Source organism: Myotis yumanensis, unplaced genomic scaffold (genome assembly GCF_028538775.1).
Source record: "Myotis yumanensis isolate MYYU_CA2020_CCGP unplaced genomic scaffold, mMyoYum1.0.hap1 SCAF_4, whole genome shotgun sequence".
Classification (NCBI taxonomy): Eukaryota; Metazoa; Chordata; class Mammalia; order Chiroptera; family Vespertilionidae; genus Myotis; species Myotis yumanensis.
Genome location: NW_027223755.1, coordinates 105,245,379 through 105,259,486, shown reverse-complemented (window position 1 = coordinate 105,259,486; position 14,108 = coordinate 105,245,379). Strand labels below are relative to the sequence as shown.

The 14,108-nt window shown below is 55.7% G+C and overlaps 1 protein-coding gene across 5 annotated transcripts; it reads left to right on the top strand.

The window, feature by feature from the left end:
* The first annotated feature begins 3,041 nt into the window (after window positions 1-3,041).
* On the top strand, window positions 3,042-13,411 carry SH2B1 (SH2B adaptor protein 1). 5 transcript variants are annotated; one of them, XM_070413454.1, is made up of 9 exons: window positions 3,042-3,104; window positions 4,946-5,976; window positions 6,698-6,799; window positions 7,040-7,131; window positions 7,218-7,393; window positions 10,982-11,185; window positions 11,374-11,585; window positions 11,720-11,891; window positions 12,627-13,411. In XM_070413454.1, the coding sequence occupies exons 2-9, from the start codon at window positions 5,035-5,037 to the stop codon at window positions 13,001-13,003; spliced, it is 2,277 nt and encodes a 758-aa protein (XP_070269555.1). In that variant the 5' UTR covers window positions 3,042-3,104; window positions 4,946-5,034; the 3' UTR covers window positions 13,004-13,411. The 5 variants fall into 5 exon arrangements, with proteins under 5 accessions (XP_070269555.1, XP_070269558.1, XP_070269560.1 ...); XM_070413457.1 differs by lacking the exon at window positions 3,042-3,104 and adding an exon at window positions 12,348-12,447 and having other exon boundaries at window positions 3,147-5,976; window positions 11,720-11,947; window positions 12,627-12,715; XM_070413459.1 differs by lacking the exon at window positions 3,042-3,104 and adding an exon at window positions 12,348-12,447 and having other exon boundaries at window positions 3,149-5,976; window positions 12,627-12,754.
* Window positions 13,412-14,108: the final 697 nt, after the last annotated feature.

Genomic DNA, 14,108 nt, shown 5'->3' with positions numbered 1-14,108 from the left:
TTCTCCTTAGACTTTTGACATAATTAGGTCTTCCTCGGGATATACACAGGCAAATCTTTTCTTCCCTTTCAAACTACAGCCCACCATATCTCTTTCCTTCCCTTTTTGGTCAAACTGTGAGATAGTTCTCCACATCCCTCCTCCCACTTATTCACCTTCTATTTGTTCTTCAGTCCTCTACCATTTGGCTTCTGCTTCCACCATGTCCCTAAAATTATTCTCACCAAGGTCACTGAGCAATGGTAGTCATTATAGAAGACAATAGCAGTATTATGGATCTCTGTTTATCATTTGTTTTTGCCCATTCCCCCCTGCCCCCCCACCCCATATACACTCTATACTCCCACACCCCCTGGTCTTTGGTGTATGGTTTCTAACGGAACTTCCAGGTGGTTTTTCTTTCTTTTCTGTTTTTGTTTTTCGTTTGAGGAATGTTGGAAGTTTGGCCTTGGAATTGACATTTCCTGGGGCAACCCTTGGTCAACAGCTAAGGGATGTTGGTATATGTAAGGCCCAGTCCCTCATTTCCTGACAAATCTGAGGCATAACTTAACATCAAGAGCTCCCCCATGGTAAAGCTGCCTGAGATCACATGCTTGCTTGGTTTCTTCTGCTTTCCCCGCTCCCTCACTGGTTTCTTCTTGTAGCACGTTTTAAATAAATAACTTGCACACAAATCCTCATCTCAGGGTCTGCTTCTTGGAAGAAGACATCATCTCTGCAATTTTTTTCATTCCTCTTTCTTTGTCTCGTTCCCCGAATTAGGCTCGGCCCTCCTCTTTCTACATATATTACTTGGACAGTATCATTCATATCCATGGTTTCAACCACTATCATGTCTGATCACCACTAAACTGCTTTGTGCAGTTCAGACCATCGATCCATCTCTGCTGAAGAGCTCCACTTGGTTGGCCAGACACCTCCTGGACTAATACAGTAGTCACTAGCCACATGCTCTTTGTGAAGGGCCGTTAAACAGACATGAGCAGAGCAAGGGCAATGGGCCAGGTGCAGGTCACCAGGGTGGAAAGCCCCAGGGGCCTAACAATAGACAATCCATTAAAGGGTGGGACCCTGCTCCCCCGATGACCTTTCCTCCCCTAGCATCTCTCTTGCCATGGGGTTTGGACCCCTAACCTTTCCTCTCCAGAGATAATATCTATGCCTGAGTTATGTTTCAGCTCCAGGCCCAGAGAAACAACAAAACCAGCCAGGCTGATGTCAGGACCAGTTGCGCTGAATAATGACCCTCCTCTCCTGGTGCCGGCCAATCAATCAGTGGAAACCACAACCCTGAAAGGACACACCTGGAAAGCAGCTGACTGTTCTTTTGAGATCTTCTCCTGGGACCACCCTTAAAACCCTCAGGAAGAGGACCCAGTGTGCTCTGCTAGCCCTGCCTCCCCCCACCCCCCTTTACCCCTATTAGCTTCCTCACTCCCAAGCTCCAAGGGCCCTCCCTTTACCTTCATGACTTGTTTCCTAAGCCCATTTCTAGTAATTACTTCTTCCACACTTACTTGATTTACCAAATAAATGTTATCTTGGCTCTGAATTCTTACCTAGCCAGAACCCAAGGACCGAGGTTGCTGAACCCGGGTTTGGTCTAGTCACACTAGCCACATGCAACTGGTGGTTACCACATTGGACAGCGCCAACATAGGACATTTCACTCTGCAGAAAGTTTTATTGGACAGCGTGGACACATTTCCAAACTTAACCTCATCACCAGCCCCTTGCTTTCCTTGCATTCCCCCACGATCCCTGTCCTAGACAGTGACGGGCCAGCTACAGAGGCGAGTGTCCGGGTACCAGGGAGGAAGAAGGCGACCACAGAACTAAACTCTTTCCCACCGATATCTTTCTCTGAACCGGGAAGATGGGTGGACGAAGATGGACGGAGCCATTAACAAAGGCTATCTGTGCGCTGATGTCGGTTAGAGCGCAGGCCGGGGGACCAAGGCTGGCCAGGCCACAGTGGATGTCCCCAACTGCGCCAGGCAGCCTCGGCCTTGCACCAACGTGCGTGTGGAGTTCAGGCTTTTCCCCATCGCCACGCTCCTGGGCCACTTGCCTCTGTGTTCCAGGACGAGCACTGAATCCAGACCGAATAGCTAAAGTCGGTTCTGGAAACATGGCGCCCCTCAGGGGAGAGGCATGCTCCTACTGGAGGCGCTGAGCTGCGAGGCCGCAGCGTTTGGGGCCGTGGAGAGCCGGGAGCTGGGAGAAGGTGGGCACGGGCTCCCGGTACCGCTCGGCCTCTGACTCCGGCGGGTCGTCCTGAGGAAGCGGAACCCACTCCGGGGTTTTCAGCCGCTCGAGCAAGCGGTTCCCTTACTGCTCGGGGTAGTCGGGGCGGTCAGAGGCACAGGACTGACAGGGTCCCTGCGCTCGGTGTGAACCATCCTCCTGCACCCTCAGGATCCTCAGGTTCTGTCTCCGGCCTTGATGGCCCTGAGCCCCGGACTGTACGTCCGCCTCCCAAGTCCACCGACACGGCCCAAACGGGCGTTATTCCCGGCTCTCCCCCGCCCCTGCCTTCATTCCCCGGGTCGGAGAGGGAGCCTTGTCCAACCTCTCGCCGTTTCCTCGAGGAGCCAGGGCCGCCGGTCCAGGCTCCGCCTCCTCGCGGGGCCTCACCGAGGTCACCCCCGTCTTCCCGGGAGCAGCTCCTCGGGGCGGCATCCGCGCCGCCGCCGGGCCGGGCGCTCTAGGCCGCCGCGCGCCGTCAGAACGCCTTCCCGGCTCGCTGCTGCCGGCCCCGGCGACCACTCTGGCCGTCGGCGGCCTCGCGACGCCACCCCCTCCAGTGGCTTCTCTGTGATGACTCCCCTCCTCGGCCCCGGACTCCCGCTGGGCATGCAGCCCTCGCCTCGGCCGCTCCGTCCCCGAGGCCGCCGGGAGCGCGGGGCGGGAGGCGGCGGAAGTGAGCGTGAAGGTGCCCTTCCCGCCCGCTCCTCTCTATGGTCGCTGCCTCCGGTGACGGGAGCGGGGTCCCGGAGCCTGCGCAGAGCCGGGCGGGGAGGCCGCCGCGGGGTGGGGGGAGGGGCAGGGAGCGGGAGCCGCCGCCGCCGCCGGAGCTAACCGCGGGGACCGAGATGCAGGTGGGACCGGAACCGGAACCCCCCTCTCCCAGTCCTCCTTTCCTCTCCGCGACCCGGCTGGCGCCTCCGACAAGCCCTGGGTGGGAGCGGGCGTGGGGGCCCCCGAGGCAGGGGGGCGCTCGGCGCGGAGAGTGCAGGAGGCGGGGTAGCCCCCCGGAGACGGCGGCCCCGGGGAATGGGTGGGTAGAGGTGTCCGGGGAGTAGGGTCGGGGCGGCGGGCTTCGGCGGGCCCGGAGGTCCGAGCCAGGAGCGGAGCCTGCACCCTCCGCCGCCCGCCCTTCGGGGACTATCAGACCTGAGCCAAGAGGCAGGTGCACCGGGCGGATGGGTCCGAGTCCTGTTGGACAGGAGAGAAACTGAGTCACCGGCCCAAGAGCCGCAGGGTCAGCGGACCCGAGGGCGCTGGGTCCGCCCGCGGCGCGGAGGGTGGGGTGGGCCTGTGCGCGGAGGTGGCCTCTGCCTGGAGCTCGGTCTCTCTTCTGTGTCCGCACCTCTTGGCTCGGGGCCCCTGTGCTCCATGACTCTGGCATCTCCGGGCTTCGCGTTGGTTGGGGTGGTCCCTGTGCTTGGAGCACCTGAGTGTGCAGGGCCGAGGCCAGGGAGGAAGGGGCGGGGGTGCTGACTGTGGGTCTCAATAGGAGTCTGGGGTTTTGGGGAGACTTTCCCGAGCTACCTTCACCCCAGTCCTGGTGCCGGTCATTTTTCCAGTATAATAGGGAGGAGGAGGGCTAAATTCCATGTCCAGCTCTGCCGTTTGCCCGGTGTAAGACCTCGGGAAATCCCTTCCTTCTCTAATTTCTCTTTAGAAGATTGGAACCCACAGAGATAGCATTAATGGTGGTCCTTTATTTTGTGCTTACTTTGTGTCAAGCACTGATGTGTTCCACTTAATTCTCCCGATAGATACAAAAACTGAAGCTCAGAGAGGACATATAATTTGTTCAAGATTACACAGCTAATAGGTGTCAGAGATTGGATTTCATCCCAAGCCCGACTCCATAAGCCATGGCCTTAACCAGCAGGCTAGCCAGCCTTTAGGGCGCACTCCCCAGTGAGAGAAGAGGGAGGTGAAAAGGCCGAGGATCCCCCGCTCCCCGTTAGGTTTTATTTAGTTTGTGGCCAGCAAAGACTTGCCCTGACCCGACCTCATAGCCTTTCCTCACCTGGTGCTGCTGCCTCTGAGCTCTAGGCTGAAGGGACAGCAAAGAAGTGGGCTGTGGCCATTGCAGGCCTTCACACAGGGCTCGGGTGCTGGGCCCTGGGGTCAGCTTCCAAGACAGTTGCTGTTTCAATCCATCATTCATCCACCCTCCTCAATGAGCAACCTCCCTGGGAGCTGGACTTGGGCATAGTGAGGCGGGGTCTCTGAGCTCTGCAGGCCTAGCTCCTCCCAGAGCTGGGGCAGTGGGGCTGTGGCTGAGGTTGGTCCAGCGAGTCCCTGAAACCTTTCTGAGCTTCAGTTCCGCATCTGTTGTAGAGGTTATTAAGGCTCCCACGGGGAAAGGTAAGAACGGCACTTGCAAAGCATATGGTACACATCGGAGGGTCTGTTTTAGAGAAGGGGAGTGACTTTTTAGACAGCCCTTTATCACTCCTGGAACCAATGCCTGGGAAAGTGGGTTGGGAAGGCAGCAGGGTGGGTGCAGCTAGACCTCGGGGAGCTGGCCGGCTGGGGCCTGTGGGATGCGAGGGTCTTGGAAAGGGTAGGGAAGCAGTTGCCGTTCTTCCCCATTGCTCTCTGATGAGTCTAGACCGGAGGAGGGAGTCTGGCTCGGGTGGGGCTCTGCCCCCGGTCCCACCTCAGCGGTGACTCGGTGTATGTGCCTCTCTTTCTCCTGCAGCTGCTGCCGCTCACCCCGTGTCTTCTGGCCGCTTCCCTCTTTGCTGCCCCTCCCCGCAGGCTCCCCCTCTGCACCTCCTGGGGACCATCATGAATGGTGCCCCTTCCCCGGAGGATGGGGCCTTCCCCTCTCCTCCTCCCTTGCCACCACCCCCTCCCCCTAGTTGGCGGGAGTTCTGTGAGTCCCATGCCCGGGCCGCGGCCCTGGATTTTGCCCGCCGTTTTCGCCTGTACCTGGCGTCCCACCCCCAATATGCAGGGCCCGGGGCCGAGGCTGCCTTCTCCCGCCGTTTTGCTGAGCTCTTCCTGCAGCATTTTGAAGCTGAGGTGGCCCGGGCCTCTGGTTCCCTCTCACCGCCCATCCTGGCCCCTCTGAGTCCTGGTGTGGAGATCCCACCACATGACCTGTCCCTTGAGAGCTGCAGGGTGGGCGGGCCTCTGGCTGTGCTGGGCCCTTCTCGATCATCCGAGGACCTGGCCGGCCCCCTCCCTTCCTCGGTCTCTTCCTCTTCTACAACCACCTCCTCGAAGCCGAAGCTAAAGAAACGCTTCTCCCTCCGTTCAGTGGGTCGCTCCGTCCGAGGTTCGGTCCGTGGCATCCTGCAGTGGCGGGGGACCGTGGACCCCCCCTCCCCAGCCGGGCCCCTGGAGACCTCATCAGGCCCCCCAGTGTTAGGTGGAAACAGCAACTCCAACTCCTCTGGTGGGGCTGGGACCGTTGGCAGGGGACTGGTTAGTGATGGAACATCCCCGGGGGACAGATGGACTCACCGTTTTGAGAAGCTGAGACTCAGTCGGGGAGGAGGGACCGTGAGGGATGGAGCAGGGATGGTGCAGAGGGAAGAGCTGCTGAGTTTCATGGGGGCTGAAGAGGCAGCCCCTGACCCAGCTGGAGTGGGCCGGGGAGGAGGGGCAGCTGGGCCTACCTCAGGGGGAGGAGGGCAGCCTCAGTGGCAGAAGTGTCGCTTACTGCTTCGAAGTGAAGGAGAAGGAGGAGGAGGAAGTCGCCTGGAGTTCTTTGTACCACCCAAGGTGAGACCCAGAGGAGGGGGCTGACTGGGAGTGAATGGTTGAACTGCCAAAGTGGTAATAGCCCATATGTATAGCTTTGCTTACTTTGTTTTTTTGTTTGTTTGTTGTCTTATATTTTTATTGATTTCAGAGAGGGAGAGAGAGGTAGAAGCATCAATGATGAGAATCATTGATCAGCTGCCTCCTGCACGCCCCCTACTGGGGATTGAGCCCACAAACGAGGCATGTGCCCTGACCCGGATCCAACCGTGACCTCCTGGTTCACAGGTTGATGCTCAGCCACTGAGCCAGACTGGCCAGGCTTTGGTTTGTTTTTTTTAATATATTTTATTGATTTTTTTTTTTTACAGAGAGGAAGGGAGAGAGATAGAGAGTTAGAAACATCGATGAGAGAGAAACATCGATCAGCTGCCTCCCGCACATCTCCTACTGGGGATATGCCCGCAACCCAGGTACATGCCCTTGACCGGAATCGAACCTGGGACCTTTCAGTCCGCAGGCCGACGCTCTGTCCACTGAGCCAAACCGGTTTTGGCTAGGCTTTGGTTTTTAAAGCTGGCTCCTGACTCTGAGCTAGGAGCTGTGGGCAGGACTGAAGGAGTAGTGTTACTCCTTTTTGTCTAGTTCCCTTAGGATGTAGAGGGAAAGATGGATCTGTGGAGGGAAAGGAAAGATGGTCTTTACCCACCAAAGGTCTGGATCTTGTTCTCTTCCAACCTAGGCGTCTCGGCCTCGGCTCAGCATTCCCTGCTCTACCATCACTGATGTGCGGGCGACCACAGCGCTGGAGATGCCTGATCGGGAGAACACGTTTGTGGTTAAGGTGGGAGCAGTGAGCTCCCCTGCCCCGTGGAGCACTCCTGTTGGGGAGAAGGCATTCAGTACATAACAGCAAGGGCACTGGTGGAAGGAGGTGCATGCACGGCGGGTTCCTTGAGCGTAGGTTCCTGAAGCTACAGCTCTTCTGGGAGCAGGGGGGAGAGGCAGGATGTTTTTGTTCTCATTAGGGCTGCCTTAGGCCTTAGGAACTGGCAATGCCGATGGACCTCCTCTTGTCCCATAGGTGGAAGGCTCCTCAGAGTATATCCTGGAGACAGCTGATGCTCTACATGTGAAGGCCTGGGTGTCTGACATCCAAGAATGCCTGAGCCCGGGGTGAGGAAACCAGGGGCTGGGGTGGGAGCAGCCTGTCCTCTCACCTGGTGACATTCCTACCAGCACCATTTTCCCTGTCTCTGCAGGCCCTGCCCTGCTACCAGTCCCCACCCCATGACCCTCCCGCTGGCCCCTGGGGCCTCATTTCTTACAAGAGAGAACACAGACGGCCTGGAACTGCCCTGCCTGAATCACTCAGAGAGTCTGCCCAGCCAGGATCTGCTGCTGGGACCCAGCGAGAGCAACGACCGCCTGTCACAGGGTAAGGCAGAGCCTTAGAGAGCTGGAACCTCAGACCTGCCATGTAAGACCCCCTGTTTGGGGCTCCAGGCCCTCTCCAGCGTAAACCCTTTCCTGCCTCTCAGCTACCCACGCCCACCCACCAAATGTTTGTCTTTTGTCCCAGAACATGCTAAGCCACAGTTTGCCATTTAGGACCATCAGCATCACCACCCCACACAAGCTCCAAGGAAACCCCTAACCTGCCTTCTCTGCCCAGCCTGTCACCTTTCCCGTAAGCCTGTACAGACCACCACTCTGGCTGCAGATACGGTTCTTGTCTCCAAGCTTCCAGAACACTTTGTTGTTGTTGTTTTTTTATATATTTTATTGATTTTTTTACAGAGAGGAAGGAAGAGGGATAGAGAGTTAGAAACATCGATGAGAGAGAAACACCGATCAGCTGCCTCCTGCACACTCCCCACTGGGGATGTGCCCGCAACCAAGGTACTTGCCCTTGACCAGAATCGAACCTGGGACCTTTGAGTCCGCAGGCCGACGCTCTATCCACTGAGCCAAACCGGTTAGGGCGCTTCCAGAACACTTTGTACACATCTTTGTTTTGCTCTGACTCTGTGTCTGTGCATGTGTCAGCGATACCAATTTTCTTTAATTGTACTTCTTAGCCTGACTAAGCACGTGCATACCCTTACCCACACACATAAACACAGAGACCTGTAAATCTGCCTGACCCCAGCTCACCTTTCTAGACTTTACCACACCCTTTCCTCATGACCCTCCATTCTGAGTTTCAGGGTCACAGTGCCTAGCACAGCCGTGGGCAAACTACGGGATCCGGCCCGTTTGAAATGAATAAAACTAAAAAAAAAAAAAAAGACCGTACCCTTTTAGGTAATGATGTTTACTTTGAATTTATATTAGTTCACACAAACACTCCATCCATGCTTTTGTTCCGGCTCTCCGGTCCAGTTTAAGAACCCATTGTGGCCTTCGAGTCAAAAAGTTTGCCCACCCCTGGCCTAGCATATAACTATAGGCTGTGTTCCATGAGTAAAACGAACGATAGGATTTTAAAGCTAGAACAGACCTTACAAGCCATCAGTTCTAATCCCCTCTGTTCTTAGGCAGCTAACACCAGGGAAGAGAAATGGCTTTCCCAGTGTCACCTGAGTCACTAACAAAGACGGGCTATGCCAGCTTGATGCCTGAGCCACTGCGCTCTACCCTGCACACATACTCATCTGAGCGGTGACTGTGTACAACATTCCCGCCTGCCACTCGGCAGATATTCGGGAATGCCCTCATATCCACCTGGCTCTTTGCTAGGCTCGGGCAAGATGGGGGGGGGCAGGCATGCCTGAAATTAGCTCCTTGCCCTCCATGGGCTCACAGTCTAGGTGAGCAGACAAGACATCTAAAAAGCAGGACTTTAAAATGGAGAGTTTGTGCTTAGTGTTCTCTGAGCAGCACAAGCCAGAAGAAAGTGCCTTGGGAGCTCAGAGGAGGAAGAGAATCAAGGCTAGAAGGAGGATTTTAAAAAAGATATATATTTTCATTGATTTGAGAGAGGAAGAGAGACAGAAACATCAATAATGAGAGGGAATCATTGATTGGCTGCCTCCTGCACGTTGGACCGAGCCTGCAACCCAGGCATGCGCCCTGACTGGAATAGAACCTGGGACCCTTTGGTCCGCAGGCCGACGCTCTGTCCACTGAGTCAAATCGGCTAGGGCATAGAAGGAGGATCTTTGATGCCTCTGAGAGTTGGAGGCTTTGTCCTATTGACCAAAAAAAGGACCTTTTTTATTTTGCCAGGGCCTGGGCAGGACCCCATTTAAAGAAAAATGTTTTTATTGATTTTAGAGAGAGGAAGGGAGAAGGAGAGACAGATAGAAACATTAATGATGAGAGAGACTCATTGATTGGCTGCCTCCTGCATGCCCCCTACCGGGCCTGGGTCCTGCAACTGGACATGTGCCCTGATGGGAATCTATCCATGACCTCCTGGTTCATGGGTCGATGCTCAACCACTGAGCCACATGGGCTGGTCAAGTTGAGACCCCCTTTTTAAAACATTTTTGTTTTTTTGTTTTATTAATCCTCACCTGAGGATATTTTTCCATTGATTTTAGAGAGAGTGGAAGGGAAGGGAAGAGACAGAAACATTGATGTGAGAGATATACATCAATTGGTAGCTTCCCACACACGCCCTGACCAGGGCCAGGGATTGAGCCTGCAATCTAGGTACGTGCCCTTGACTGGAATTGAACCAAGACCCTTCAGTCTGCAAGCTGACACTCTGTCTACTGAACCAAACCAGCTGGGGCGAGGGACCCCTTTTTAATGCAAAAATATTTGTCTCCATTTCTGCTGTCAATTCAAAAGATAGAGGCTCCATGGCTAGTGTGTCTAAGTGGTTAGAGCATCAGCCCTCACACCAGAGGGTTAGGGTTTCGATTTCCAGTTAAGGACACGTACCTGAATTGCAGGTTTGGTCCCCTGTCATGGTCAGGACACATGCAGGAGGCAGCCCATTGATGTGTCTCTCACATGATGTTTCTTTCTCCCTTTCCTTCCTTCCCTTCCGCTTTCTAAAAATCAGTGGATCCCTGGCCTGTTTGGGTCAGTGGTTAGAGGATTGGCCTGGGGACCAAAGGGTCTTGGGTTCGATTCCTGGTCCAGGGCATGTACCTTGGTTGCAGATTCCCCAGCCTTGGTGGGGGCACATGCTGGAGGCAACCAATCAATGTCTCATGTCAATGTTTCTCTCTCTCTCTCTCTCTCTCTCTCTCTCTTTTTCTCCCCCTCACCCCTCCTCCCTCCTTCTCATCTCCCTCCCTCCTTTCCACTCTCTCTAGAAATTAATGGAAAAAAATATCCTAGGGTGAGGATTAAAAAATAGTAATAAAAATAAATGGAAAGATATCCTCGGGTGAGGATTAACAGCAACAACAAAAAAGGCAGAGGCACTTTTGGATTCTAGGACCTCCTTTCAGTAACTGTAACCCCTGAGCAGTGTATGAAATCTAAGTTAGCTATTGGTGGAAAATATCAGGGTCCCTGCCTGGAGAAGGATCCAACATTTCAGCCAGCTGACCCTGCCAGTCCACACAGGGCAGACTAGTGGGAGGTGACCCAGGCAGACCACTCCTGTCCAAGAGTAGCTTCTCTAGCTCTAGCTGGTTTGGCTCAGTGGATAGAGTGTTGGCCTGTGTGCTGAAGGGTCCCAAGTTTGATTCCGGTCAAGGACACATGCCCGGGTTGCTGGCTCGATCCCCAGTAGGGGGTGTGCAGGAGGCAGCAAATCAATGATTCTTATCACTGACTAGAGGCCCTGTGCACGAATTCGTGCACGGGTGGGGTCTGGCCCGCCTGCCCCTATTGGCCTGGTGGGGGGGAGGGGCCAGGCAGCCGGCCCCGCCCACTGGTCAAACTCTGGGTTGAAGGGACAATTTGCAATTAGCCTTTTATTATATAGGAGGTTTCTATCTGTCTCTCCCTCTCCCTTCCTCTCTGAAATCAATAAAAATATATATATATATATATATATATATATATATTTTAAAGTAGCTTCTCCAGTTCTCAACTTTGCCCTTCTGTTTTTTTCCAGGGGCATATGGGGGCCTTTCAGACCGCCCTTCAGCATCCATCTCCCCTAGTTCCGCCTCCATTGCTGCCTCCCATTTTGACTCAATGGAACTGCTTCCCCCAGAGTTGCCACCCCGCATCCCCATTGAAGAGGAACCCCCAGCTGGGACAGTTCATCCCCTCTCAACCCCCTACCCACCCCTGGACACTCCAGAAACAGCCACAGGTACCGAGGTGTGAGTGTGTGTCTGTGTGCAGGCATGGTTGCCCACCTACCTGAAACTTGTCCTGGGATCCTGAGGGAGCTGACCTGGGGGGAGGGAAGTGACACAGGAAGGGGAAGCAAGGCTTTTCTCCCAGGATGGGGGAGGCTTCCTTGACACCCAGGTTTCCCTCCCTCTCTCCTTCCTGAAGGGTCATTCCTGTTCCAGGGGGAATCAGAGGGAGGTGAGGGGGAGCAGCCCCTCTCAGGGTATCCTTGGTTCCACGGGATGCTCTCTCGACTCAAGGCTGCCCAGTTAGTACTGGCCGGAGGCACCGACTCCCATGGTGTTTTCCTGGTACGTCAGAGTGAGACGAGGCGGGGCGAATACGTCCTCACTTTCAACTTCCAGGGCAAGGCCAAGGTGAGTGACTGAGGAAAAGGCCTGTTCTCCGCAGGGAGCTGGCGGGTGGAGTGGGGACGTTGCCATCAGGGAGAAGTGTTCCGTAATTGGCAGGGGCTTGGGCTCCTGCTTCACCTCGCTCATCCTGCCCTCAGCACCTGCGTCTGTCGCTGAACGAGGAGGGTCAGTGCCGGGTCCAGCACCTGTGGTTCCAGTCCATTTTTGATATGCTCAAGCATTTCCGGGTGCACCCCATCCCGCTGGAGTCTGGAGGCCCCAGTGACGTTGTCCTTGGCAGCTATGTTGTGTCCTCCCAGCGGCAGCAGGGTGAGCAGAGCAGGTCTGCAGGGGAGGAGGTGCCCGTGCACCCAAGAAGTGAGGAGGTGTGTGCGCCAGAAAGGTGGGGTGGGGGCCTGTGAAGAGGAGAGGCTTTGTTGGGGAGAACAGGGAGAGAAGGGGCCTGTGTGTTGGGGTTTCAAAGGGAAAAATGTATGCCGAGGAGGTAGGAAGGCGCAGGGCTCCTGCTGGAGCCGGGAGGAAGTTGAGTGTGGGTTGGTGCATTCCCATTCCATCAGACTCCTCTGTTCCATCATTTGTCTGTCTCCTGGATACACCGCCCCTTGTCTTTGCCCTTCCTCATCACCTTGCCTTGGGCCTGCCCTTTTGGGGAATGCTCTGTTTGATCCCCCTCCCTCTTCCCTTAATGTTTGATGTCCCTGTCTGATCTCTCCCTTTTCCCCACCCCCACGTCCCATCTGTCCCCACGTTGCCCCTCCCCCCCAGGCCGAGAGCAGGCCGGGAGCCATGCAGGGGTGTGCGAGGGAGATCGATGCTACCCCGATGCCTCCTCCACCCTCATGCCCTTCGGAGCGAGTGACTGTGTGTAAGTGTGGTCCTCCTCTCACCTCCGCCCATGATCCATCTTCCATGGATGGGGGGGTTGCTCAGAAGATGGGATGTGGGAGATAGCACATGGCTCCTGGGGGGGATAGTGAAGGGGAGGCTGCTGCGAGAGCTTGCCACCCTCCACAATTAGTCTGTCTTCTTACCATTCCTATCCAGAACCGAACACCTCCCACGACCCACCCCCACCCCCTGAACCCCCTTCATGGACAGATCCCCCACATCCTGGGGCAGAAGAGGCGTCGGGGATGTCAGAAGTGGCAGCAGCAACAGCCACAGCAGCCAAAGAGAGGCAAGAGAAAGAGAAAGTGGGCAGTGGAGGGGTCCAGGAAGAGCTGGTCCCCGTGGTTGAGCTGGTCCCCATGGTTGAATTGGAAGAGGCCATGACACCAGGCGTGGAGCTCCAGGGAGGCCCTGGATCTGGTGGGGTCCCTGAAGCAACACCGATGGTGCAGCTCCAGCAGTTACCACTAGGGGGCGATGGAGAAGAAGGGGGCCACCCCAGAGCCATTAATAACCAGTACTCCTTTGTGTGACACCCTACCCCCACCCTTTCTCCACTTTCTTGCTCCTCAGCCCTCAGTTCCTGAGACGGGGGCTGAGCAGGGACATAGAGGAGCGGTAGGAATCCCCTCCCCATCTGCTTCCTTACCCTTGATGGCCAAGGGCATATATGTTGGTACAAGAAGAGGTTCAAGAGTCCCGTTAACTCCCCAGTTCATACACTACAGGTGCCCCGTCCCCTGGGGAGGGGACTTGGGCTCCATTACCTCTCCAAGGGGCTCTATGGTCAGCCCCGCCCCTGGGGGCCATTTCCCCATTATCTACCCCCCAGCCCAAGGAGGGGTTAGGGGGAAGGGCTGTCAGTTAATATTAAGGTTGTTGTTGTTGTTGTTTTAAACAAAATGGAGAAGCATAAATAAATAAAAGGGTTTATCTCAGTTCATCGTGGTGACTGTGGCCAGTGTTTGCCGTGAGGGCTGGGACGGGGTCAGGAAGGTAGCCCACTTGAGTTGTGAGCCCCAGAGCTGAGCGGCCAGAGGGCTGGTCCGATGAAGTCCCTTTGCTCCCTAGTCCTGCACTTTCTGTCCTTTGCTTCTTGGGACTGCCCTGTGTGTTGAGCGGTAAGTGCAGAGCCAAACAGTGCTTCTCGGGGTCTCCAGGCACGTTCTCTTAATGAGACAGGACCATGAGCAGCAGGATCAACAATCTCCAAGGACCCTTCCTGCTCTGAATTCTTCAGTAAGGCTCTCTCCTCAGGGAGAAAGCTGGCAGAGAGGCCATGGGGCTGGGCTGGGCTGGGCGTGGGGCTGTGTTGGGAGAGACTTCACACACAGCCTGGCTGCAGAGGGGCCCAAGGTCAGGCTGACGCTCCCCCTTCTTGGAGCCAAGCTGGGGGGTGGAGGACAGATGGCAAAGGGCATTGGCTTTGCCTCTCGCTTGCTGTGTGGCCTTGGCAGTGTGTGGCCCCTCCAGGCCTCAGTGTCCTCATCTAAAATAGGAGGTTGCGGCCGAAACCGGTTTGGCTCAGTGGATAGAGCGTCAGCCTGCGGACTGAAAGGTCCCAGGTTCGATTCCGGTCAAGGGCATGTACCTGGGTTGCGGGCACATCCCCAGTAGGAGATGTGCAGGAGGCAGCTG